The sequence below is a fragment of the Zalophus californianus genome, chromosome 13, assembly GCF_009762305.2.
Source record: "Zalophus californianus isolate mZalCal1 chromosome 13, mZalCal1.pri.v2, whole genome shotgun sequence".
NCBI lineage: Eukaryota > Metazoa > Chordata > Mammalia > Carnivora > Otariidae > Zalophus > Zalophus californianus.
In genome coordinates, this window is record NC_045607.1 from 68,988,676 (window position 1) to 69,013,801 (window position 25,126).

At 36.0% G+C, this 25,126-nt stretch overlaps 1 protein-coding gene across 5 annotated transcripts in view; it reads left to right on the forward strand.

The window, feature by feature from the left end:
- Positions 1–25,126, forward strand: part of AGTPBP1 (ATP/GTP binding protein 1) — a 158,144-nt gene that overhangs the window by 75,467 nt on the left and 57,551 nt on the right. For all 5 annotated transcript variants that reach the window (XM_027615667.2, XM_027615666.2, XM_027615665.2 and 2 more), the window contains exons 12-14: positions 7,123–7,220; positions 11,905–12,021; positions 22,452–23,164. In XM_027615667.2, the coding sequence (XP_027471468.2) occupies positions 7,123–7,220; positions 11,905–12,021; positions 22,452–23,164 (928 nt within the window). The remainder of the gene's footprint in view (positions 1–7,122; positions 7,221–11,904; positions 12,022–22,451; positions 23,165–25,126) is intronic.

Below are 25,126 nucleotides of genomic sequence, written 5' to 3' on the forward strand. Positions count from 1 at the left end.
TACCACCTTACACCAGTTAGAGTAGCAAAAATTAACAATACAGGAAACAAAAATGTTACGGTTTATGCTTAAGAAAACTTGCATGTGACTTACCTAAATGAAAATAATGAAATTATTAGAAGTTGGCTGTTTGCCATTTCAATACAATACTGGGAACATAGTAAAAGAAGTAAGAGTTGAAATCTTAATGTGGGGAAAAAGTAGAATTCTTTTGGGTAAGATCTAGTAAAATGGAAAAGGGAATGTAGTCTAGACTATTATTAGAATTTCTAAAGTATTTTCTCATCAGTTGATAAATTTTTTTATGATGTAAGAGAATTTTCAGGTAATTATAGTTTTATTATCTTTGATGCAGATTTATTAGTGGTATATAATGCAGAGTGCACTGTATGATTTTTTTAAAAGTATTTTATTATTAAAGTGCACCTTTAGTCTATGCAAAATACCAAGATGGATTATTCAGAAACTTCCTTTAAAGGGTTTAAAAAGTCTACAACTCAGTATGGGACTTGAGTAAGATAGTGAAGTGAAAATAGTGATCTAATTTCTCTTTCCCATTGCATTTAAAATTACCAAGAGACTTTAAAAATAGGGGAAAATCTGTACCAAAAGTGAAAACAAGGTAAAAGAAACATTCTCATGAAATAAACATAGAACGTGCACCAAACATCGTGGAGGTATGACTATATTAAAGAAGAGCATCAATTCTCTACTCACCCTTCTGTGAATGCAGTACGTCTGTCTCCAAGTTGAGGTACCAGTAGCACCTAAGTTGGACAGACAATCAAGGAGCAGTTGGAGTCCTTTTCTCTCCTGTATCTCAGTGTAGGATTATGGGGGTTTAAGTGGTGGTTGTAACTGCTAGAAAGCTGGGGAGACTTCTGTATGATATAGCAGGTGGTAATACTGGGAGGAGGTAGGATATAGGATTTACCCCATAGTGTTCTTTATTCAGTGTACAGAATAATCACATATGAGGTAAGAAAGTAACTTCTAGTTAGCACTTCTAGTGCAGTGAATTCACCAAACATGGGGAAAAAATGACAGAGATGATATTTTTTGAGGGCTCCTTTCCTGTCTCATCTCAGACTAATGGATCACTAAATTATAAAGGGAGATTTACACTGACGGACAAGTCTTCATGATTAAGATGTGAGAGGAGAGTTTTGACAGCATCTGTGCAGACACAAGGCAAATACCCTTTTTCTGTTCACCATTTTTCATATATCAGACTTCGTTACATTGATCACAATTTTCATTATTTTTTACCTTCCTCAGTTAGAATGTAAGTTCCACGAGGATAGAACTGTTGTTTTTTTCCTTCATTTTATCCTCAGCATCTATTAGACACAGTTAGTGTACACTTAACATTTGTTGATGAAGGAATTGAGCTGACCTCAAGGCTTAGTCTCTAGAACATTAAATGCCAAAAGATAGTGAAGCAGCATCTTACAGAGGTTTCAAGGAGAGTCCTGATTCAAGATTTCTGAACACTTATTAGTTGCCATCCATATGTGAAGGTGACATATTCTTAGGTATGTAAGGGTTTGGAAGTGATTATCCAGGTACCCTTTCTGAAGTAATTACACGAAATATTACTCTAGTCTGGCCAGTGATGAATTAAGATGACAAGAATAGAGACAACATGGTAGCAGAATCATTGTATTAAACAGTACAAATTGTTAATTATGTAATACTAAATAATTATAACACTATTTTTTGAAATACATCAACCAACTCTTGGCCAAGGATACATAATACACAGTTATAACAAACTGGGTTTTTTACACAAATAAACTAAAATTTTTATTTATATTATATATATGTTTGATAGAGTTCCTATTCTTAGGATATTACACTATTCTTGCATTTCTAAAATAATCATAGGAATAGTGGTTCATATATGCATTTTAAAATGTAAAAGTACTTCTGAAACGGAGATCCTTAGCCTGGGAACTATTGACTCATAGGAATCCATGGATGGACTTCAAAGACTATGAACACTCTTAAATTCTATATAAATTATGTATTTTTTTTCCTGGGAAAAATTCTTAAAGAGGCTCATTTATTACTGTTATAGAAAAGCAAGGAAATTTCAGAGATGCACAAAAATCCTGAGAGCGCTAAATACAAAGCAAGGACCAGCAAATCAGCTTTAGTAATAAGATATCTAAATGGATAAAATACTCTGACTAAAAGGAGAAGAATTGACTAGGAGGCAAGATGGCAGAAGAGTAAGGGACCTCGTTTCCTCTGGTCTCTTGAATTTAGCTAGATAATTGTTAAATCATTCTGAACACCTATGAATTCAACCTGAGATGTAAGAAGAGAATTGCTGGAATTCTACAAATAGAAAAGCAACCACTTTTTTGCAAGGTAGAAGGTATAGAGAAGTGAATCTGAGGGGATATATTGGAAGATAAATGTCAGGGGGGTGGGGAGCCTCTGAAAGCTGGCTACCAGAAAGTGATATGGCACTAGAGTGCAAAATGGAAATTTTTAGAAGTCTGCTCCAGTGAGAGACATCCCTGCCTGACGGGTGCTCAGGTGGCAAAGCAGGGCAGAATCCTAGGTGGGACAGTGTGGTCTCAGGATTGGGTCACAGAAAGAACGGGGGTGCCTGAGCTGGCAGAGTTCCCAATCATTGGAGTGGAGAAACAGGCTACAGTCTGAGAGGGGTCCCTGCCTAGGACTCATATGTTCTCTCTCTCAAGGAGAGCAAGAAGACCCTAGCAGCTTTTGCCTCTTAAGATCCCTCTAGCCATAGGTACCACTGCTACTTGAAGACCTCCATAGTATTGGCCACAGAGGAACCCCCCACAGTCAGTGTTAACATTGACCTCTGCTGACAGAGCTGCATGGAGACTATGCTGCTGTGCCTTTCCAGGAAGCAAAGATACTACATCTTCCCCCAGTCTGTGCGTTCACAGCTGTTTTCTGGTGAAAGTCTTTCCCCACCCAAGCCAATCAGTCCTAAAAGACTGGAAGAAGCAACTGCATCCTCAAATGGAATAGTAAATATCCTCCAGACTGAGAGGGCACTTTGAGACCAAAAAACTACGCAAACCAAGCCCTTCCATACCATTTATAGAGTTTTTTTCAGGGTAACTTACTGACAAGGTCAGGCAATCCAGGTGCTGCTACACAGCTGTTCTCGCCCAGGCCAGACCTTAATCCACAGCTTTTATAGAGTAGGGGGCATTTGTGGTGTGGTCAAAGGGTAGTTATTTAAAGTGGTGCCATATGTGCACCAGAAGCTCTCTACTCGATATCCAAACTGGTGCCATCTATGCACCACTTTAGGGAAGATCAGAACAAGCCTTCCTGCTTTATGATCAGGGCATTACTGGGCCCTGACAGAGATCATTGCTTGGACATGAACAAGATGGAGGGCCAAAGATGGAGTTGGTGTTATTAGCACTCCTACACAGACCAGTATCTCTGGTGAACATAGATGCAGAAATCCATAGCAAAGTAACAGCAAACTGATTTTTAACAACAAATTAGAAGGATAATATACCATGATCAAGTGGAATTCATCTCTGGGATGCAAGGACGTTTCACCATCCACAACTTAAAATGTGATAAAGCACATTAACAATGAAGGATGAAGATCATATCATCTTGATAGATGCAGGAAAAAAATTTGACAAAATTCAAAATCCTTTTATGATTAAAAACTCTTAACAAACTGGGTATAGAAGGAATGTTCCTCATCATAATAAAGACCGTGTATGATAAATCCGTAGCTAATATTGTGCTCAGTGATAAAAAGTTAAAAACTTTTCCAAAGATATTGTCTCTCACCATTTCTATTCAACACAGTACTGGATATCCTAGCTATAATAATAATTAGGCTAGAAAAAGAAAGAAAAGGCATCCAAATCCTATAGGAAAAGTAAAATTATCTGTTTGCAGATGGCATGGTCTTATATATACAAAACTGTAAAGTCTCTACCAAAAAACTCTTGGAACTAATAAACAAGTTCCGTAAAGTTGCAGGATATAAAATCAAATATATAAAAATCAATTGTGTTTCTATACAATTATAGTAAACTCTCTGAAAGAGAAATTAAGATAGTAATCCTATGTACAGTAACATTGAAAGTAATCCTATGTACATTGAAAGCAAAATAGGAATAAATTTACTAAGGAGCTGGAAGACCTGTACAAGACATTGATGAAAGAGATTGAAGAAGACACAAATAAATGGAAAGATATCCTCTGTTCTTGGATTGGAAGAATTAATATTGTGAAAATGCCCATATTACCCAAAGTGGTCTGCAGATTTAAAGCAATCTCTTTGAAAATTGCAATAGCATTTTTTCACAGAAATAGAAAAAACTATCCTCAAACTTTATGGAACTACAAAAGACCCCCAGTAGCCAGAGTGATCCTGGGAAAGAAGAACAAAGCTAGATATCACAGTTCTAGATTTCAAGCTATTACAAAGCTATGGTAATCAAAACAGTATGGCACTCAAAGCAGGCACATAGACCTCTAGTGGGATGGAATAGATAGCCCAGACAAACCCATGCATATGTGGTCAGCTAATTTTTGATTAAAGGCACTAAGAATACACAGGCGGGAAAGGACGTTTTCAATAAATTGTATTGGGAAAGCTAGATATCCACATACAAAAGAATGAAATTGGATCCCTGTCTTATACCACTAACAAAAAATTATCTTGAAGTGGATCAAAACTTATAAGACCTGAAATGGCAAAACTCCTAGAAGAAAACTTGGGGAAAATGATCTTTGACATTGGTCTTGGCAGTGATTTCTTGGATAAGATACCAAAAGCACAAGCAGTGGAAGCTGAAATAAACAAATGGGATTATGACAAACTAAAGAGATTCTGCACAGCCCAGGAAACAATAAATTATAACGGCAATTTCAATTTATTGCCCTACAGGATGGGAGAAGGTATTTCCAAAATGTATCTGGGAATGGGCTACTGTCTAAAATATATATAAAAAACCTCACACAGCTGAAGAATATAAAAGCAAGTAATTCAGTTAAAAATTGGGCAAAGAACCTGAATAAATATTTTCCCAAAGAAAACATACAGATAGCCAATAGTATATGAAAAAGTGCTCAACATCAGTAATCATCAGGGAAATGGAAATCAAAACCATAGTAAGATATCACCTCATACCTGTTAGAATGGCTGTTATCAAAAAGACAAGACATAGGAACTATTTGCAAGGTTGTGAGGAAAATGGAACCCTTTAACACTGTTGGTGGGGATGTAAAATGGTATAGCTAATCTGGATAACAGTGTGGAGGTTCCTCAAAAAATTAAAAATAGAACTACCGTATGATCTAGCAATCCTACTTCTGAGTATATATCCAAAGGAATTGAAATCATTATCTTAAAGAGAGATCTGTACACCCATGTTCCCTGTAGCATTATGTACAGTAGTCAAATTTATAAATAACTGTAATGTCCTTTGATGGATAAATGGATAAAGGACAGTGATATATATGAATATTATTAAGATAATGTAAAGAAAGGAAATCCTGCCATTTGCAGCAACATGGATGAACCTGGAGGGTAGTGAAATATGCCAGACAGAAAGGCAAATACTGTATGGTATCACTTACATGTAGAATTTTAAAAGCAAACAAACAAAAAAAAATGATTTTGTAGAAACAGAATAGAATGTTGGATGCCAGGAGTGAGGGGAGTGGTAAATGGGGTGCTGGGATCAAAGGGTACAGATTTTCAGTTTAAGAAAATTAAGTTCTGAGGATCTATTGTACAGTATGGTGACTATGGTTAATAATAGGGTATTGCATATTTGGACATTTCCAAGAGGAGCTCTTAAACATTCATCACAGTTAACATTGTTAATTATGTGAGGTGATGGATGTGTGAATTATCTTCATCTTGGTAATCATTTTACCATGTATATTTGTATCAGATCATCACATTTGTACACTTTATATTACAATTAATATTTATTATTTCTTCTTCAATAGAGTTAAATAGTTTAGAAGAATGTCCTTTTAAAATATTCTCTCCTTTGTTTTAAAGTGCGCACTTCCCTGAGTACTCTTTCACCCTTCTTGCCTTGTCTCCCCCACGGCCATGGTCCTCATGTACCTTTACATTCTGTTCCCTGAGTTTTTCTCTAATGCATATTCATTCTTCATCCCCATTCCTGCTGTACTGGTTCAGACAGTTACTGTCTCCTGTTAATTGGCCCCCTTCTGTATATGTGCTCCCTCTCTCACATCTGCCAGAGTGATCTTTTGAGCAATGTTAAGTCAAATTAAGCCATTCTCTTGAAAATTCTCAGTGCTTGTCTTGCATAGGTTAAAAATCTAAACTACTTGGTCCCTTCATTTTCTCATTCTTATTTGCCTTTTTTAGTACTTTCCCAAGTATACAGGTTTAGTTACACTTGCCGTTTTTCAGGGATATCATCTCAACTCTTTTTTTCTTCTTAAAAGCCACACTCACCCACCCTTATGTTGGCCTTGAAAGCTGCTGTATTTTCTTCAGGATACTGCTTAATTACTACCTGTTCTGTGGAGTGATTATTCATAGCCCCTTGACCTCAAGTTAGTTACTTATTCCATCCTTTGTTTTCCCAAACAAACGTTGCCTTCATTAATGTTTACTTTTATATTGTAGTTACCTGTTTAGTCTTTTCTGCTCTTTAACCTTATGTGCTCCTGGAGGACAGGGACTATATTTACACATATTTTTAAAAATTCCCAGCACACAACACTACATACATGGCACATGGTAGCCATTGAAACAAATAAATGGGAAATCAGTTGTTAAAGGAATAAAATCAGTTTTTGAAATTTATCATGTACAGGAAATAAGCTGTTTCATTCAGGCTGTTGCAACGGAAGACATTCGTTTTTAAAAATCGAGAACATCAGTAAAAACACCCATACATTTCTACAGTGCTTTTTCAAATTTTAGTATCTCATAGGTTTTCAACACCTAGGACAGCCTTAGAGACATTTTTAATAAGGAATTTCATTTACTTTTCATTTGGTGATTAAAATACCAATGTTGTATGTATATAGCATCCTTCCTTCATATGTGCATGTTGTAGGATGCTTACCTCTGACCTACTTATAGCATGTTTTGTGTCACAGTGGATGACGTAGTAGATGAAAGTGATGACAATGATGATATTGACTTAGAAGCCGAAAACGAAACTGAAAATGAAGATGACGTAGATCAGAATTTTAAGGTTAGTATAAATCTCTATCTTTGGTCAACTTTATGAGTTATATACGCAGTTGTAAAATAAAGATTGGGGAAATAGGTGTAGCTTAATGGTAGATTAATTGGTTTTGTCCACATCTTTTTATTGTGATAACTGTGGACACTAAGGCAAGGGAAAATGAAAAATGATGTTGCTTTGAATGCTTTGGTCTGAAAAGGTCCTTAAAATAACTTATTTTCACTCTTTTTGACCAGGATAACCTCAGGTAACTGATCTGACTTAGGTTTCAAAGTCTGAGTTTGAAGGAAAGTGGTTTGAGACTCTAAGTGGCAACCTGTTCCTCTTTTAACAGTCTTTTGGGGATATAAAAATAGTAGGAAAATAATCTGTAACTGCTGGATTTTTGGTAAGAATTAGTGTTTACATAATGATTCTTAGGTTTCAGTTCATTGGAGAGGAAATGGACAAAAGTGTTTATTGAATTGAAACAAGATAAAAAAAATTGTTATGTGTGATGTTAAGTAAAGAGGCAGGGGAGTTTTTAGAATTTTATGGCACTTCTGGAAGTGTAGAGATGGTATTTGCTTTATTTAGTGTCAGGGGGTCATTTTAGTATCTGTGAAAAAATGCCTGCTTAACTCCTTCAGTTTTTAGCTGTTTAGCTTAGTCTCTTTTGGCGGGTGGGAAGGGATTCATTTGACCCTTGCCTGCTTGGCCCTTTTCGTCTTGAAATGCTACATCACAATTGGGTACACTGAGTATTTGACCCTCTCTGGAGATAGAATCTAAGATACTGGAAGGAGATACCCATTTTAATAGTAGATGTAGTTCCAGTTTCATTATCACCGAATGCAATCACCAAGGCAAGCTTTGGCAGAATTGTCAAGTTAGCCAGTCTGGGCAGAATAATGGTTTGCATTCTTGCCTCAAGAAGCTAGAAAGAAGAGAAACAGTGCAGGCTCTGATTTTCAAGGCAAAATATCTGGTTAACTGTGTGATTGTGGTTCTGGACTTGATATAAGTGGAAGAACTGTGGGATCCAAGTTATGAGAATTTAAATTCTGTTGTGTAAAGTGTTCTTTAGATAATAGAAGCTATATTAAACATCACCTGTTTGGATTCTTTGGGAACTGAATGTTTTGGGATAGTAAAATTTCAGATTGCTGTTAAATTTATACTTTAACATATTTTGATAGAAACCTTTCTCTTTTGTACTGTATGTTTCCATGTTGTTAAAAGCATAGTTTGTTGAGTATAATTTACTTTATGGCTCAGGGTCCTCATTAAACATATCTGTTGTTGGGATCACTACAGATGTAAAGACAGAGATTGGTGGGGAGATAGAACTAATAGGAATTATAACAATGATTCTGATTTTGCTTCTTGGAAATTGTCAGTATGTATGCATGAATACATACTTAAAATTTTTTTAAAAATCATATGAGGGTAAGTTACATATATTATGTATCATGGTTCTTTACCCCTAAATATGTCAGTGACTATTTCCTAAGAATAGTGGTACTCTCTTACATAACCACAAGGCAGTTATCAACTTGATAAATTTATAGTGATATAACATTTTTTATCTGATCTGCCATCCATATTCCACTTTGTCAGTTGATCTAATAAATGTCCTTTGTGAGGTTTTTTTTTCCTTCTCTCTAGAATAGGAACTAGCATCAGATATTGTGTTTAATTATTTTGTCCCTTAAGTCTCCCTTAATTTAGAATATTTCCATATTTTTTTTGTCTTTTGTGACATTTATATCTTTGAAAAATACAGTTGTTGGCTGTATTATTCACTGGAGTAGCTGTGATTGCTTACATTTTCTCCTGCTTTATCTTAACACACCAGTTATAATAATGAGAAAAAAATAATAGATTCAATTTATTCAACATCTAATCCTATTCTAGTCCATGGTCTTTTTTTTAATTAACTAATTAATTTTTATTTTTTTAAATTTATTAGAGAGAGAGCACAAGCAGAGGGAACAGCAGGGGGAGAGAGAGAAGCAGGCTCCTTGCTCAGCTGGAAGCCCAACTCGGGGCTCGATCCCAGCACCCCAAGATCATGACCTGAGCCGAAGGCAGACACCTAACCAACTGAGCCACCCAGGCGCCCATGCTTTTTTTTTTTTTTAAATTGAAGTACAGTTGACACACAATATTTTATTAGTTTCAGGTATACAGCAGTGATTTGACATTATGTAATGTTCACCACGATAAGTCTAATTAGACCTTTTGCATTTACCATCTATGCTAGTTCCTGCTCTTTACCTATAGTAATTATTAAATCCTCATCTTAGTCCTATAAGGTACATGATATTATTACCTCTGCTTTACAGGGCTAATAATTAGAAGAGGGAGGCACAGAATGTACCTTATAAGATGTGGGGCCAGGATTCAGAATAAAGCAGTCTGAGGTGAATGTCCACTCTCTCTACCACCATACTATGCCAAAATGTTATTTTTTTTTTAAGATTTTATTTATTTATTTGACAGAGAAAGAAAGGAAAGGGAGAAAGTAGCAGAGGGAGAGGGAGAAGCAGACTTCCCGCTGAGCAGGGAGCCTGATGTGGGTCTTGATCCTGGATTCCAGGATTATGACCTGAGCCGAAGGCAGAAGCTTAACCAACTGAGCCACCCAGGTGCCCCAGCCAAAATGTTATTTATTTATTTATTTATTTTTTTTAAGGACTACAGAACTGTTGGCTTTTTGAGACTGCTGAGCTGTATTATCTTATTTTTCTTCTTGACCATAGTTTGCCTTACTGTCATTGGCAGTTACATTTGGACTTAATTTTTCCTTTTTATCTAAATCTTGTTATTTATTTCCTGTGTCAGGTGAACCTGCTACATACAGGCTTAATATTTGTTTGTGTTTGATTGTGATTATAGTTTTAGAGACTGTTTTTCCCTCACCATAGTGATTCCATTCTCTTTACCCCAGATTTTTCAGTTTGGAGCATTTATAGAAACTTGGAGATTTAGAACACTCATCTCCATTAGCTAGGACTTGTCAGTATATAAACTTCAATGCGTTCTTTTCCCCTCCTTTACTTGAGAAGAACTTTACGCAGTGGTGGAAGGTGGCTGTTTTTTTTTTTTTTTTTCCTAAGTCTGTCAGGAGCTCTTCATCTTTGTTTTCCCCTAAACCAAAACAAAATTGCCTGCTATTGACCTCTCAAAGTGTAGTTTTTTTCTCACAGTGCCTATTTTACAGATAAATTCATTTTTTTTGAAAGTAGAGAGCAAATATGTAAGGCTCTATTTTCATGAAGTAGTATTGAATGTTGAATTCTGGTCTGTTTAGAGAAGGAATACTTTTGTAAACTTTTTGTTATTTTGAAAGCATTGTCTACTTTATTAGGTGCCAAACAAGGAAATTATATATTTTGGTTCATCAATGCATAATTTAAGATCTATGAAATTCCATGTTCATGTCCTAATAATTATACAATAATTATACACTAACATGATACTCTTTAAATACAACCAGTGTTTATTATTTATGGCAAGGGAGAAAATCTTTTTATTGGTTATACAAATAATAGCTAAGTTCCTGAATATGAACTTTGAGAAATATAAAATATGTTTTTCCTTTTAAATTACTTGGTAATATGAAGTGTATATATTTAGTCAGATACATGTATATAAAGCATTATAAGGATTGAAGCATGGTAGAGTAGATTTAAGGCTAAAAGTAAGTTTACTCACTGAAATTAAAACCCATTGAAAATTAGTAAGTGGTCTTTATATCTCTCTTTAGCAATGAAGATAATGATGAGTTTGTATTTGTGTGAAGCCAGATTTGTTGAAGGTCATAGAGAGAATAGCTTGGATGGTAGGTAAACTGACACTTGTCTTTCTGGCACAGTGTATATTAGGTCTTTGAACAGATACAGATTGAATTAATCCCAGATACATATCCTGTTTTTCTGAGCTCATACCTCCCCTTTAAATTTACCCTCTTCCTTCCTAAAGGGGCGTGGAAATAATTTCTGGCTGTTTTTCAATTTTTTTTACTCTTTTTTCCCCCCAGAAAAAGAGTGTGTGGTGACACTGAGCTTTTCTAAGGGAACTTTGTTGACCGTGGAATAGAAGAGTACAGGGTAATCATTGGTTTGTCTTGAGGCAGTGCACTGACCAACAGAGTATGCTCTGAAATCCATGATTAGTTTTACATCCTCTTTGCACACTATGTAGTTTTGAGCAAGCCCCTTAACCTCTCTCTACCTTGGTTTCCTCTTCAGTTAAATGGAAGTAATGATGCTATCTACTTCATAGAGTTCTTCTGCAGATTAAATTATGTAAACTCCTTAGCATAGTGCTTCTCACATTTTCAGTGCTTAGTATATGTTAGTTATTTTGATTATCCACCACCACCATCATATATTTATATTTTTCAATTTAGTTTTCTTAAGTTTAACTACCCTTTAATATGAGTAAAACTATGGCAACTAAGGAGATTGAGGGGAGCATCCTTTAGTCTGGATCTTGACACTAGGTTTTCTATCTTGAGGAGCCCAAATACTATTTTCAACACAACAATGACCCAATACCAGCAAATTTCATTTATGGTAAAATTAGTACAACCTTTATTCAGTGATTATTCTCTACATGTAATTAATAATTTGGAAAACTTTATTCTGAAATGTAGTCTGTAATTTTACCTTTTTCTTAACTGGTTACATTTTTATTATTTCAGAATGATGATATTGAAACGGATATTAACAAACTAAAACCCCAACAGGAACCCGGACGAACGATAGAAGAACTTAAAATGTATGAACACCTTTTCCCTGAGCTTGTTGATGATTTTCAGGTATAAATATAGAAAATACAGCATCTTAATTGATTTTAAGAAACAGTTCTTTTTTGTTTTTCCTTCCTTAGGCCTGTAATCCCTGTTTTCCCTTTGCTTTTTATTTCTAAAATATGAAAGTAGTATTGCCTTTCTGGGTGACATTGGACAGTTACTTTAGCATTCTGAGCTACAAACTACTTATCTGTAAAATGAGGGGACTAACTCATTAAATTTTTGGACTTAGCTTTTACATTTTTTCATCACTTTGGCTCATTGCTTTAATTGGCATAGTTTTTAAAAAATAATCTTTAAAATGGCATTTTAAAATCTTATGTTGAAGTCGTCTTTCTGTCAGTTGCATCCAACTGAAGGGGGAGGTGGGAGCTGAGAAATTGCTAAATTAAAACTGAAGTCTCTGTTTGTTGGATTGTTTTTCCTGACAGTCACCATATAACTGGGGGGCCAGGGGAGAACAACGTGAAGTCTTTATATCTGAGTTGGTTCACAGGGAGAGTGACTTCTCATTAACATTTCTTACCCTCATTTATTTACTGGAATGTACTACTTACTTAGCGTGGGTTACATAGCAAGTAAATCGGATTGAATTGATGGCAATTAGTAGATAGAGTTTCTTATTCTCACTCAGCTGCCCCCTTATGGTGGGTCCTTGAATAAGTCCCTGAAATTGCCTAGGATCTTAACCTGTAAAATAAAGCATTCAAACCAGATAATCTCAGATTTATTCAGCTCTTACTACAGGACCCCATGCCTCCCAAATCCATACATTTAATTCCTAGTTGCTTAAAGAAAAGGACTTTAATGTAAGGTTATATGTGGGAAATAAAAAAAGGAAAGACAGTTGACCCTTGAAAAACATAGGGGTTAGGGGTGCCAGCCTTCCAGGAGAGTAAAAAAAATGCGTGTATAACTTTTGACACCCCCAAAACTTAATAGCCTGTTGACTGAAATCCTTACCCATAAGGTAAGCCATTGATTAACACATTTTGTATGCTATATGTATTATATATTGTGTTCATACAGTAAAGTAAGCTAAGGAAAAGAAGACATTATTAAGAAAATCATAAGGAAGTAAACTGCTATACTGTATGTATCAGAAAAAAATCCATGTGTGAGTGGACCCGTGCAGTTCCTACCATGTTGCTCAAGGGTGGGCTGGGCTGTGCTTGCTAGCTAATGTTTGTATTTCACAGTTGTCATATTCAGGGCTCTCTTTAGGAACTTAGGAGCTTTGGATGCACTAGGAGCAGCAGCAGGTTGCCCTTCCTCCCCTCCTCAGTTCCTTGGCACTTTCAGAGATTTGGGGGATGTTGGAGGGTCCTCTGAAATCAGGGGAACTAGAAAGAAGGCAGGGATAAAGGAGAGCGCTATCTGTCAAAAAGAGAACAAGAATGCAGGAAGAGGCATTTGGGAAACGATACAGTGTGATTTTCTCCCACTGAACGTACCAGAAGTATCTGGCTACTCTTTTCAACACCTTTGTGCCCAGCTAAAGAACTCAAAATACAACTCTGGAGGTAATAAATACTGCTAACTCAAAGCAGAAAAATATTGTGGAAGGGATTTGGGTGGGGAGGGGATTGATTATTATGTGAAGAAGTCACCTACTTTCTTCTCTCTGTATGTATAAGAACTATATAACATGTTTAAAAATGGTAAGAGTTTTGATGTGGGAATAAAGAAAAATAATTTTTTTTTAATGGGTGTCAAGGCCAGGATTTTGATTCTCATTCTTTCGCAGGCCACTTCTTTCTTGTAGGCTGTGATGGTGAGTTCTTGTGTGTCTGCCTGTTAATGCTTCACCTGGAACAGGCTACCCTTGATGGTTTCCTGCTCGGCACCTAACAGCCAGCCAGCTTGTCCTTTAGTTTGGCTGCTTGTAGGAGAGCAGGTTCCTACTTTTGGTCTGACTTGGCCAGGGTCAGATGGTGAAGACAGGTTTGTCAGAGTGTAAGTGCTCTGAAAAGTCTCCCCAAGTGAGTCACTCCTTTTTATTATGTTTAAGCAAAAGAAGCTGCTTCAAGTATTTCAGATAACATGTATTTATTAATGTGTCTCTCTATTTTGCCATAAAGAAAAATGTAGAACAGCTGTATTTCTGTAGCATGTGTTATGGGGAATAGCACATTGTCTTTTATTTACATAACTGGAAAATCATTTCTAAAGTAGTTGTGTTGGCACTTGACTATCTTTTGCATTTTTAAATTTCAGAGGAACGCATTGTTCAAATACTTTAGTCTCTTTTTTGAAGTGTGTGTTGGAACTATATCTAAGCAGCAGTATTTAAGTAATATATTTTTGAGAATTAAAAATATTGGTTGGTTCCAGATAAGAAGTATTTGAAAGGATTTTTTTCAGCCATCATCTTATCAAATACTGTCAGATCATGACATATTAAACATAAATGAAATTAATTTCGATTATGACTTCTTCCATTTGGATTTGCATGTCATTTTCAGTATCAACCATTGGAGCTTAAAATTACTTGATGTGTTTGTTGGAATTCTGAACACCATCCACTTTGTTTCCACATGTGTTAAGGCTATTATTCAGTGGCCAGATGGAAGCAAATTGAATGCAAGATATAGAATTGTTAAAATAATTATCAACAGACTTTTTGAAGGCCCTTACCATGCTTTTAAAACTATAATTATTTATTCATAGTGACAATTACAGTTTTATTTGCTTTTGTTTCTTAATGGCAGAATATTGGAAGTGTCAAAATTCTGAATTTTCACAGCTCTTTTTTTCAAATGTTTGTGGTAGCATGATGACAGTTACCATATGGACTTTTGTTTTTCTTTTTTTCCTCTTTTTAATTTGGTTTTAAATTTTTATTGAAGTTATGTATGGACAGAATTTGAAGAGTCACATAGTTTTATATAGTTTAATCAGGAAAAACTGGGTCCCCTTCCCACTTGCTATTTCCTGGAATCACTTTTAGCATGTTTTTGAAGTTGAAATTCCCATGTATCTAAATGGTAGGCTTACAGTGCCAAATCTTGATTTTCCTGCCCCCCTTTTTTTTAAATCTTTTAAAAAAAGAGTTTATTTTATTTTAGAGAGAGAGAGCAGGTAGGGGGTGGGAGAGAGGGAGAAACAGAATCCCAAGTAGACTCCCTGCTGAGCGCAGAGCCCAGTGCAGGGCTCTGTCCCAGGACCCCAAGATCATGACCTGAGCCAAAATCAGCAGTCGGACGCTTAACCAGCTGAGCCACCCAGGCATCCCTGAAATGAACTTTTAATAGTTATGAAGTTACTGATGTTGTAAAGTTGCTTATCTCTAAGAATTTAAGGCAAAAAAGTAAAAAAAAAAAAAAATGTAGCTAAATTAACTTTGGTGACTTGCCTGGTGTCTTTTATTTTTATTTTTGAGAGAGGGAGAGTGCATGAGTCGGGGGGCAGAGGCAGAGGGAGGGAGAGAATCTTGAGCAGACTCCATGTCCAGTGCAGGCTCAATCCTACAACTCGAGATCCTGACCTGAGCTGAAATCAGGAGTCAGATGCTCAACCTACCAAGCCACTCAGGTGCCCCTTGCCTGTTATCTTTTTAAATCTTTTTACTTTCAACTTTTTGATATCCCTAGGTGTGTATCTTTTTAAACAGTATATAGTATAAACAGTATAGTTTATACTATAAACTACTATATACAACAGTATATAGTATAAACAAACAGTATATGGTTGGATTTAAAAAAATCAAGTCTGCGTCTTTGCCATTTAACTGGGACATTTAGTTCATTTACATATAATTATTACTGTATTTGGTTTTATATTTATGAGATCTTATTTTGTGTTTCCATTTGTTTCATCTCTGTGTCTTTGTCTTTTTTTTGGCCTTCATTTGGATTGACTATGTTTTTGTTTCACTTTTTCACCCTAATTTGTTTGAAAGCTATACAGTCTTTTTTTCTTTTAATCAACTTTGTTGAGGTATAATTTACATACAATAAAGTACATTCCTTTAAAGTGTAAGTTTGAGTATTGACACATATACAGAAGTTTTAGCTACTCTTGATGTTGTAACATACATTTTTACTATTCTGACGTTAATTGGGACCTTTCTTCTTTCTTTTAATTATAAAAGGAAACTTGGGATACTTTAAGTATAATCACTTCCCAAACCAATGTTCACACTTTTAATTTATGTTTTAACTTTAGCTTAAAAAAAGAAAATCCATATGATGGTACTGCTTTGTGTTTTACATTAAGTGTTTAAGATTTATGGACATTTTTACTACTTTTTTGGTTTTTTACTTCTTGTTTCTCAGAACTTCAGTCTGACTTACTTTCCTTCTGCTGGAATTACATCTTTTAGTCTCTGTCTCTCGCTTTTGGTTTGAAAGTGTCTTTCAAGAATGATTATTCTTGAAAGTTAGTTTCTCTGGCTAATTTTTAAAAATCAGCTTTACTGAAGTATAATTTACATGCAGTAAATTATTCATCTTTAAGTTCATTGAGTTTTGACAAATTCATACAACTGTGCAACCACCAACCCAGCCAAGATACAGAATTATTTCTGTTACCCCAGGTGTGTCCCTGGGCCCCTGTGTCTTTGTGGTCAGTCTTCTTACCTCCTGCCCAGGTAACTGCTCATCTGCTCTCTGTCACTAAAGGTTAATTTTGCCTGTTATGGAACTTGTGATACTATGTGAATGTACTCTTGTTTAAGGCCTCTGTGTTCATCTTAGGGTTTTGAGATTCACTGATGTTATTGCATGTATCAGTGGCTCTTTCCTGATTGCTGAGTAGTATTTCATTGTATGGAAGTACCACAATTTCTTTTATCTGTTCACTTGATGAATACTGGAATGTTTGCAGTTTGGGGCTACTGTGAATAAAATTGATACTAGCATCTGTGTAAAAAGCTTTTTGTGGAAATTTGCCTTCATTTCTCTTGGGTAAATACCTATGAGTGAAATCGCTGGGTAGTATGTATGCAAAGTGTATGTTTTCGTTTTATATAAACACATTGTTTCTGGTGATTTTCAAGATAATTTCTTTAGCTTCATGCTCCAGTTTCCTAGTAGTGTTGACTAAAGGCAGGTATTCTTTTCTTAAATCTTGTTTGGGATTCACTGTCTTTTGGAATCTGAGTTGTTTTCTCTTAGGGGTTGGAAAAACTCACCTCTCCTCCAGACACTGCCTTTTTTCTCTTTCCTTCTCTCTTTTCTTTTGGCATTACTAATTGGTTGTAGACTTTTTTACTCTCTTCCATATCTTTTAACTCTTTTTCATGTTTTCTTTCTCCATGCTGCATTCAACTAAATTCATTTGAACAGTCTGCCAGTTTTGTAATTTTATTTTTGGTTCTATCTGATTGGTCATTATAAACATCCATTAGATATTAAAACTTGTTTTATTTTTGGTTTTAGAAGGTTTAAAAAAATTTATTTCATCACTCTTAAACTTCTTGTTTCTTTTTATCATTGGAACATTTAGCAATCCTCTTTAATTTTAATTTTTTTACATTTTTTTATGTTATGTTAATCACTGTACATTACATTATTAGTTTTTGATGGTGTGTTCCATGATTCATTGTTTGTGTATAACACCCAGTGCTCCACGCAGAACGTGCCCTCTTTAATACCCATCACCAGGCTAACCCATCCCCCCAGCCCCTCCCCTCTAGAACCCTCAGTTGTTTCTCAGAGTCCATATTCTCTCATGGTTCGTCTCCCCCTCTGAATTACCCCTCTTCATTTTTCCCTTCCTACTATCTTCTTCTTCTTCTTCTTCTTCTTTTTTTTAAACATATAATGTAGTATTTGTTTCAGAGGTACAGATCTGTGATTCAGCAGTCTTACAGTGCTCACCATAGCATTGGGGAGGGTATGTGCTATGGTAAACTTCTTGTTTCTTGTCTTTTATTTCTTTGAACATATTACATATAGCCATTTAATTAGTCTTATAATTTTAGTGTCTGAAATTCTTGCAGGTCTTTTCCTACGTGTTTGTTTTAGTTCCTTCTACTTGATTAATTTTTCATTTAGTTGTTTTTTTTTCTCCAGTGAGCTGATCATTTCTTTATAATTCTGCTTGTGGAGCTTATGTGGAAACTCCAGAAGTTTTTGTTATTCCTTTTGACAGGCACTCTTATAGGTTACATTCCTCCTTGAGGGTGTTTGGACCCCTCAGGTAATGTGAATTCAGGCTGCAGTCTGTGTGATGTGATGGCAGACTTTTGGTACTAATTTATGAGTAGTGATGTTTTTTACCCTCTTAGTGCTAAGGTTTGAGACTATTGGTTTTCTTTGCTATTTCTTTTGTGGTGGGGCTATTTCTAGGGAATTTATATCAAATGTTTCATTCTCTGGGGTTTCATCTTTATGGGAGGAGGATCTTTTGGTAGACTCCCCACCTTATGCAGGTTCTGGGATAGTTTCTTACACTTTATACTCTGAGATAGAAAAACCTAAACCCCAGGTCACCTGGTTTAGCAGATGTTTTCCAAGTGAAAGCCACCTTCAGTCTTAGCACTTTGGGGTCCCATCTTCATTACTATTTGTTCTTTGTTTTTGCTGTCTTATCCACTTGTTGTACTTAAAATATTTTAATATCTTATCCAACAACTGTAAGAGTTCCTGTGGGTTGATACCTAGCTCACCATGTTTCCTACAACAGAAATTTTTTTTTTTTTTTAGAATTACAGGATCACATTTTAATACCTGAATTTTACAGTTCAGCATTAATATTACCATATGTATACAAATGGTGTAAAACAAGTGCATTGGTATTTTTAATACAAAATAAACATCTGTTTTATGAAAAAACTATCTTTCATATCTACGTAGGCAGCCCATCTTTTCTAAACAATAGTCAAAGTTAAAATTAACTACAAAATTCTCCAAAACAGGGGAAATTGCTTCAGTTTAAGTTCTTTCAGGAAGAATGGACCCATAACACATATCACGAGGGTGATCTGAAGATTGTAGCTGGAATTACTGTTTTTAGTTTTTTTCCCCAATGCATTAAATTGTAGTTTGGGGGATGTTGTTCTCAATTCAGCATGATCTCAGATCATAGCTGAGCAGACTAACATCAAAATATTTACAGTTAACTTGCTGTTCTAAAAATAAAACCTCTTTTAACTGTTTGCCTCAACTTACTATTTTAAATTCATTTATGTACATGGCATGTGCTTATACTCTTTAAAAAAAGCAGCTTTCATATTACACTCTTGTTTATGGGAAAACTTCATGTGCTGTATACTGACTTTGATACTGAGGCGACTTCTTGGATCAAAATGGCATCTAGATATTAAATGTCACTTAATTCAGCACTATTCTTTGTATGCTAGTCTTTATAAATCAACAGAGTTTTTTCCCTTTAACAGCTGTAATGCAGAGCCACCTACCTACTGCCTCCTCTGTGCCTCCACTGTCTCCTTCGATTAGATGTGGTAGAGGGGCTGAGAATGAATCATCTTTGAGTCCCTGGTTTTTATACAGTGGGTATTTAAGGAATGGATCACAGAGGAAAAGATTCTTAATTTTCATGACATAATGTGTGTAAAGAAGTTAAAGAAAATTAAAAGAAGTGCAAATTCAGAAAAATATTTGCAAAAAATGGCTTAGAGGATTAGTGTGTGTGTGTGTGTGTGTGTGTGTGTGTATGTGTGTATTTTTTAATATATGAATTTATACAACAAAATAAGAAAAACCCTATATTCCAGGAACAAAAAAGTTACCTCTGAAGAATTAAACCAGTTAACAGATGTATAGAAAATTTTTTGCTTTTCTCATAGAGAAAATTTCTCATAGAGAAATTAAAATTAAAATAGCATTAGATGATATCTCTTACGACCACTTTTGAAAAAGTGTTTTAAAACTATAATACCTGATGTTGGCAAGGAAGAGGGGCAGTTGAAATAGATAATCTCATACACCGTTATTGAGAATAAACATTAAGTTTTGTTGGAGAGTATTTGGACAATGTGTATTAAACATTAAAATTGATTATAGTATCTGACCTTGTAAGTCCATGTCAGTGCTTAGGAAATCATCCTAAACAAAGAAAAAATATATGCAAAACAATGTTCATTATGGAATTCTTTATAATAATAAAATTTTGGAAATGGCTCAGTTATACACTTTGTTCATGTGTTTAAATCCTTCACTGTTGTTTAAAGGATTTAATGCCTAACTGTGGAATAAAGGTTAAATCAATTGTATATTTCTTTGGTAGAGTCTTATATAGATAAAAAAAATTTCTGTAAGTATAAAAAGAGAGATGTTTACTTGACCTATCAGCAGTATTCTTTTTTTAAACCTGGCTTCCAGGACATTTTTATTTCCTGGTATTTGTCTTTCCAGACTGGCTTTTCCTTTTCCATCTCTTCTGTTTTATCTTCATCTGCTCAACCTATGTAGATTGATTGTAGTGCCTCAGTGTTCAGTCTTTTCTCTTCTCTTTAGTTCTTTCCATTGATGATTTCCAGTCTCATGGTTTGGAATAGTATCTGTATGCTCATGACTCCTAAATATTTATCTTCTGGATGGATAGTTTTTCTCAATTCTAGACTCATATGTCTAATTGCCTACTTTAATACTCACATTTAACCTCTCAGAGCTAAACTGGTGCTTTTCATTTATTTAGGCAAGCACTTAGGCACCATGTGTGACACCTCTCTGTACCTTATGTCCTGCATCTGGTCTTTGACAATATCATGGCACTTCTGGCTCACAGTGCATTTAGAATCCAACCCCTTCTTACCAACTTGCCTAGACTCTTAATTGGTCCCCTGCTTCTACTCTCCTCAGTCCTCAGAAGGACATTAGAACAGTGGTTCTCAACTGCGATGATTTTGTCTCCAGGGGATGTTTGACAATGTCTGGAGACATTTTTGGTGATCACAAATGGGTGGGGATGCTACTGGCATCTACAGTGTACAGAAGAGAGAGGCCAGGGATGCTGCCAAATATCTTACAATGTGCAAGACAGTGCTGCCCATCTTGCTACCCCTGACCCCTGAAATACAGAACCAAAACCAAACAAAAAAGAAATACACACACACACACGCACACACAATTTCAAATTTTTATTTAAATTCTAGTTAACATACAGGGAAAAATTGGTTTCATGCCTAGAATTTAGTGATTCATGACTTATATATAACACCCAGTGCTCATCACAAGTGCCCTCTTTAATGCCCACCTTCCTCCATTAACCCTCAGTTTGTTCTCTATAGTTAAGAGTCTCTTATGGTTTGCTTCCCTCTCTCTAAAAACGAATTATTTAGATCAAATGTCTCAACCCCTGTGGTTAAGAAACCCTGTATTCCAGGTGGTTAAGAAACTCTGCACTTACAGGTTCTATTTTGTTGTGTTTTGTTCTAAATGTAAGCCATCTCATGGCACTCCTCTTCCCCAAACCCTCCATTGGCTCCCAGTGTCATTCAGAGTAAAAACCAAAATTCTTAAAATAGCCTGCAAAGCCCGACAGGATCTGGTCCTCTTTTACATCTTGGAATTCATCTTGCTCATTTTTTGCCAGCCATCCTCACCCCCTTGCTGTTCTCTGCATACCCCAGACATTCTTCGACTCTGGGTTCTGTGCATGGCAGTCCTTTCTGCCTTTGCTTTTATGTCATCTTCTCAGGGAGGCTTCAGTAATCCATGGGATTTCAGATTGTAGCCCATCTTCCCACCCCTTGGCACTCCGAATCCACAGTACCCCTCTTTAACACTTTAGCCTACTCATGTTCCATAAAATACATTTATGTCATTTTTTAAAAAAAATTATTTATTTTAGAGAGGGAAGAGAGAGAGTGCACAAGCGGGGGGAGGGGCACAGGGAGAGGGAGAGAATCCTCAAGCTGACTCCCTGCCAAGCACAGAGCCTGATGGGGTTGGGGACCTCGATCTCAGGACCCTGATCAGATCATGACCTGAGCTGAAATCAAGAGTGGCTGCTTAACCAACTGAGCTACCCCCACACCTATGTCATGTTTATTACTTGTGGTGTTGACAGTCCTCTCCCTTCCATAGAAGAATGTAAGCTGCAAGAGGGAAGTGGTTTTTTGTTTCTATTTTTGTTTTTAAGCTTGTGGTACTTAAGTGCCTGAAACACTGCTTGGCACAAAACAGATATACTAATTGTTGAGTTAATGAATAACAGTTAAGTTGTGTTTCCTTTAATAGGAGTCTGGATGCTTTTAATGTCTTTGTGCTTCTGTAAAATTTCCCATATTTCTCTTGTATGTAAGCATTATTTTTATAATAGAAAAAGTAAAATAAGTGTGATGAATTTTGTGGCTAAATATTTTGTGTTTTATTTAGTGAAATTAAAACGTACTCTGTTTTATCCATTTTTATAATTTTCAAATGTTAGTTTTCTGAAGCAGTATATACAAGAATATAGTGTTAGTTTTGTTAATACATTTTAATATTTACAGATTAAAGATTAAACATATTTTTTTATTTTCAAAGGACTATGATTTAATCTCCAAAGAACCAAAGCCTTTTGTATTTGAGGGAAAAGTACGTGGTCCTATTGTTGTTCCTACTGCGGGAGAGGAAGCATCTGGGAATCCAGGCAATTTAAAAAAAGGAGTTGTAAGGAAGGCAAATGTGTCTCCTAAAGGAGATGAAGGTGATAAACCTACCTGTATGGATTTGGCGAAAGAAGATATTAAAGATAATGACAGAACATCACAACAGCAGCTAGGTGATCAAAACAGAACTATTTCTTCGGCCCAGGGCTTAAACAATGATATTGTGAAGGCCTTGGACCGAATTACGTTGCAGAATATCCCTTCTCAGACAGCCCCAGGTTTTAATGCAGGAGCGAAGAAGGACTACAGTCTCCCTATTACCGTCCTCACGTGCACTAAAACTTGTCCACACATGGCCACTTGTGGAAATGTTCTGTTTGAGGGAAGAACAGTTCAGCTAGGGAAGCTTTGTTGTACAGGAGTTGAAACTGAGGATGATGAAGATACAGAGTCTACTTCATCAGTGGAACAAGCATCAGTGGAAGTCTCTGATGGACCCACCCTCCACGACTCAGATCTCTATATTGAGATTGTGAAAAATACAAAGTCTGTCCCAGAATATTCAGAAGTGGCTTATCCTGATTATTTTGGTCACATTCCACCTCCATTCAAAGAGCCTATTTTAGAAAGACCTTATGGTGTACAAAGGTGAGTTTCAGGTTTCTTCTTTCTCTTAAACAAGACCATTGTTAAATGTGGGTATTTAGGAAGAAAAATACTCTGGATTAAAGTTAATGTAATTTTTTATCCTTTTTTTGGAAATTTGCGCTTATTTGCAGTTATCCTTATGGGTTAACTTTGTTTCTTTTCTAAGCTCATTACTTATTCAGATGAAGCCAGCATAGTAAACCTGACCATTGGACAATTTAGAAATTTTTTATTTAGATGGCATCTGAATATATAATGTACTAATCTTTGAATAAATAGTAGTAATATATTAATTTAGTAATTTGATTATAATTTGAACTTGATTTAGATATATGATTTAAAAATAGAAATGTGGACAGTATTATTTTGCAAAAATTGAAATTGGAAATAGTATGAAAATTTGGGACTCATAAAAGCAATAACTAAAGTTATTAAACCTTGCCTATTAATTTTAGAAATTACAAATAGTATTAACTATTACCATCTAGTAATATTTGACATATTAAGTACAATTGTGGTGCAGCTTGACTGTTTTCAATGATTATGTTTAGGGTTTTGTGGTGATGGTTTACTAGTGCCTAATCTCTATGATCTTGTTATGAATATAGTATGTAATGATATAGGAAGACACTGCTGTGGGCATTTGATTTTCCTTGGACTATAGGCTTTTTTAAAGCAACGGTTGTATTTTATTAATTTTTTGTATTTAATGTATCATATAAATTAATCATTTTTACTTAGCAACGTAGTATATGTTTAATGCTACCAGTTGGCTCCTTGAACCACAGGTATGGAATGACATACAACATAGCATCAGAACAGGGGACTCACTTTGCTTGGAAAGGTGTGTAGGAGTGACCATGTGCTCTGGCATCCACTGGTCGCATTACACACTGTACTCTCCAGAGGCAGCTGGCCTCTTGGAGTGCTAGAATGGCTTTCAGAAGGCACAGGTGAAGCTCCAACTAGGAGGAAGTACTCTGCAATGATGGGTTGCCATCTTTCAGAATGAAGTGTATATGCACCAAACTAGAAACTTCCACATGGTTCTGTATCCCCAAAAGAGAGAACACATAAGTCTCATACCAGGAGGTGGGGACAAGAAGTAGTCCTACCTTCCTGTAGCTCGCAGCGTCCCATTGGGGGCCTTGGTGCTTTCTGTCCCTGTACCTCTGATCTCTGCAGGGTTAGTAGTCCGGGTTCCCGAAGTGGATGTAGTCTTTCCATGGGGGGGACATAGTAAGGGTACAACTTCACTACAAGCTGTGGTTGCCAACAGGTTACTGTGGATTCTTGTGTCTAGGACCAGCAGGCAGAAATAGGCTCTACCATCTTGACCCAGATCAGCTAAAGGAGGTAAGATTGCTTGTACACACCATTGCAGCAGGTTGTATATGTGTGGAACTCAAGTGATCCACTCATTTTAAGTGTGAGTGGGCATGTTACAGTGACCCTGAAATGAGATGATATGATTGCCAGGGGCTCAGACCTCTCTAAATTTGGGTCACTTAATCCAAGACTTGCAGGAGTGGAGCTGAGGGAGAGGGGGATTTAGATTGATGTTGGGGGACAGAGATGAGGAGTTGCAGCCCTGAGAACGGTTGCCGTGTTGGGGACAAAGTTTGTTCTGCTCATATTTGTCTTTTCAGGCTCTCCTTAGGAGATGCTCACAGGAACTGTGGGGGAACTGCATTTGTTCCTTCAAGTGACAATTTGAGACTGGAAGAATAAATGCATGTAGCAAGCATACTTGAACCAGTGGGTTTGACTTGATAAGTGTGATGAGTCACTGTGGTGTGTCCTGGCAGGACAGGGCACCTGAAAAGCAAGTAAAGTGTTTGGATTCTGGACTTGGCTGTCCCATTAATTCTCTGTGTGCATATTGGAGTGAAATAACTTAATTTCTCTAGTCAATTTTCTTCTCAAACTATGGATTGATACCCATTTAGTAACCAGGATAAA